Source organism: Stegastes partitus, unplaced genomic scaffold, assembly GCF_000690725.1.
Source record: "Stegastes partitus isolate 25-593 unplaced genomic scaffold, Stegastes_partitus-1.0.2 Scaffold162, whole genome shotgun sequence".
Taxonomy (NCBI): Eukaryota; Metazoa; Chordata; class Actinopteri; family Pomacentridae; genus Stegastes; species Stegastes partitus.
In genome coordinates, this window is record NW_007577893.1 from 71131 (window position 1) to 73865 (window position 2735).

The 2735-nt window shown below is 40.3% G+C and overlaps 1 protein-coding gene across 1 annotated transcript in view; it reads left to right on the forward strand.

Moving 5' to 3' along the window:
* cep162 (centrosomal protein 162) overlaps positions 1 to 1382 on the forward strand; it is a 38801-nt gene extending 37419 nt beyond the window's left edge. Inside the window, exon 29 of the mRNA XM_008279518.1 lies at positions 731 to 1382. Within this exon, the coding sequence (XP_008277740.1) occupies positions 731 to 928 (198 nt within the window). The 3' untranslated portion in view covers positions 929 to 1382. The remainder of the gene's footprint in view (positions 1 to 730) is intronic.
* The last annotated feature ends 1353 nt before the right edge of the window (positions 1383 to 2735 follow it).

Below are 2735 nucleotides of genomic sequence, written 5' to 3' on the forward strand. Positions count from 1 at the left end.
ATACAAAGACATGGCCAAACGTGTTGGTCCCCTTCCACATCCTTGAAACAATGCTCCTCTCATCTTGAAATGTGTTTGAGTTTAATGAAAGAGTATTCCGTCTTTTGTGTTGGTTTGGTTTTCTACAGAATAAAAGAAGCAGGAAATAGTGGACTTATTGCTTCTTATTAAAAGATCAAGAACATACAATTATCAGTGTCCTTTAGAAGTAGACTGTTTCATATTTCAAACAGACTAGAGAGTGGAGGAGACAGTTAGTAATACGGGGGTCTTCAATTATTTAATCATTTATATAGCTGTTTAAAGAGACATGCTGTCCAGTATAATTGTGTGAACTATGCTGAACATGGACAAGTACAATAAAAGACAAGAGCTGGTCAGGATATGCAAAAGAAATGAACTGCTCAACACATTTATGGTTACGTAAGACTTTTAAACGTCAGAACTGTAAAGAGCAGCACTCCAGGACTGGCTGCCTCGGAAGCTGCTGGTTATTCTGTATCTCTACATCAGTCAATCATGCTCTCATTTTCTCCCCAACTTAAGGACAAGGTTTCCAGCTGAGCATTGTATTTTAACCATTTTCAGTGACTGATGTGTCAGTGGGACATAGATGGCGGATGGAAGAATGCATACAGTATCAGAGACTAGTTCAGTTTGAAGACACTGAGGATTAGACCAAGCAAAGACAGTTGCTAACCTCAGGAACCCCTGCCTCTATCCCCCACAGATGATTGGGGGAGCATGGCAGACAACGGGTGTGGATCATCAGTCTGAGGTGGAACGCTGGAAACGCCTGGCTCAGGACAAAAGCAAAGAGCTGGAAGTTTTCCGATTGGAGCTGGACTCCATCCTGGACATCCTGAGACATCTTCAAAGACAGGGCGTGGTCCTCCCCGTCACAGCCCCTTTCTCTCAGAGGACTTAATGAGTGCTCAAGGTTTAAAAGCTGAACACACTGAAAATTGTGCTCTGATGAGTATTGAAACTAGTTCATTCGATTTGATTCTCATGGACAACCAGCAACATTAGCCAACATGCCCAAACTTGATTTCATTAATATATCATGTACATGCACAAACAGAGACAGGAAGATTTGAAGCTGTTCTTGGGCTGTACAATTTCTAGTACTTACTTTTATTTAAATGATTTTAATTTATGAGAAATGCTGAAAATAAATGTTTTTGTCCAAGTCGTAACTGAGCCACAGTATATTCAATACACTGTACGTATCTCACTGCACTGAATTGTACTAAACTAACACGACTGTATTATCTGTACTGCACCAAACACCTACTGGGATATTTACTCTTGATGCACAGCTTTCTTCTTGGCTGCTAAATAGTTAAATTGTATTTAATAAAGTAACAGGCTAACATTGACCCTGCATATTTTTACAAAATCTATACAACTGAAACAAATATAAAAAGTTGTCAAAAACTTTGCTTTAAATGAATGGGGCCAGACAACTGCCAAAATCCAGCCATCTGTAGAACCCTCTGGCATGTTTTACAGTAGAAGCTTGATTTGTTGAAGTGTTGTTTTTATTTTTATTTTCATCAGGATCGTTATCAGGCTTCTGCAGAGCTGGATGATGAGCTGATCATTTCAATCAGGTGTGTTAGAAAAGGGAAACATCTAAAACATGCAGGACTGTGGCCCTCGAGGACCGGGATTGGACACCCCTGCCCTAACATTTGATGTTATAATATTGCTAACTGGTGTTTATAAATGATGTAGCAAATGTAAGTACACAGAGGGGCATCCACAAACACTGACTGATATTTGCAACAGCATTCATAAACGGCAACTGGCAATATTAAAAGCATCGAATGGCCAGAAAAAATGAGACAAATATTTTACTCACCAGCTTTCCACCAGTTGAACGTGGGAGAAACAAACTGACTTCTTGCACTGCGGTCCTGGACAGAAGTTTAAAATAAACTAGAGGGAACTTCAATGACAAATCCGTTGTTTGAACAGACGTATACGGTGATGTGGTGTTATGGTGGTTCTCTGGCCCATGGAAATGAAAACCGGTTCTTAGAAGGTTCACAAGTTAAACCAACTTTGATCCAGTTCATCCATCTGGCACTGGCCAAGAACTAGCTCCTGGTTTGTGTTTGTGAAAACATGTGATTTCTCTGGAATAAAAGGAGGAACTGAGCCACAGCTTGAGCCACTTCAGAAACTCAAACAGTGACTTTTTGGCCAGGAACACAATTTATATCTTGTTGACGAAGAAAATGAAATGAATTAAGCTGTGGCACAAACTGGCCCTTTCAAAGTACAGAAGGAAAGCAGATGGGCCTGTCACCTTGAGCTGCAAGCACCGGTGTCACACTAAAAGATGTTGTGACTAACAGCACAGCAGCATCAGACTCACAATGATGATGGCAGGCAGATGTTTTGATTAGCCAGACTCTCCTCACAAGGTGTTCATGTGCACTTTTAAAGCTTGTATATGCTGCAGTCATTCTGAGGAGACATTGTTAAAGTGCTCTAAACAATATGTTTAAAAGACCTGACCTTAAATGGTGATCGTAACGGTGATGAAGTTGTTGTTGAGCAGAATAAGTAAATCTGGCCTGGAAGGAGAATGCATGTCTGATATATATTTCCCATTAATGTGACTATTGTAGCTCTTTGAGTTTCAAGCCTGACTTTGTACTTTGAACCTCAGTTGTAGTTGTGGACTGAACACCTCAGAAACTCACTATCTCCCCAGATAGTTA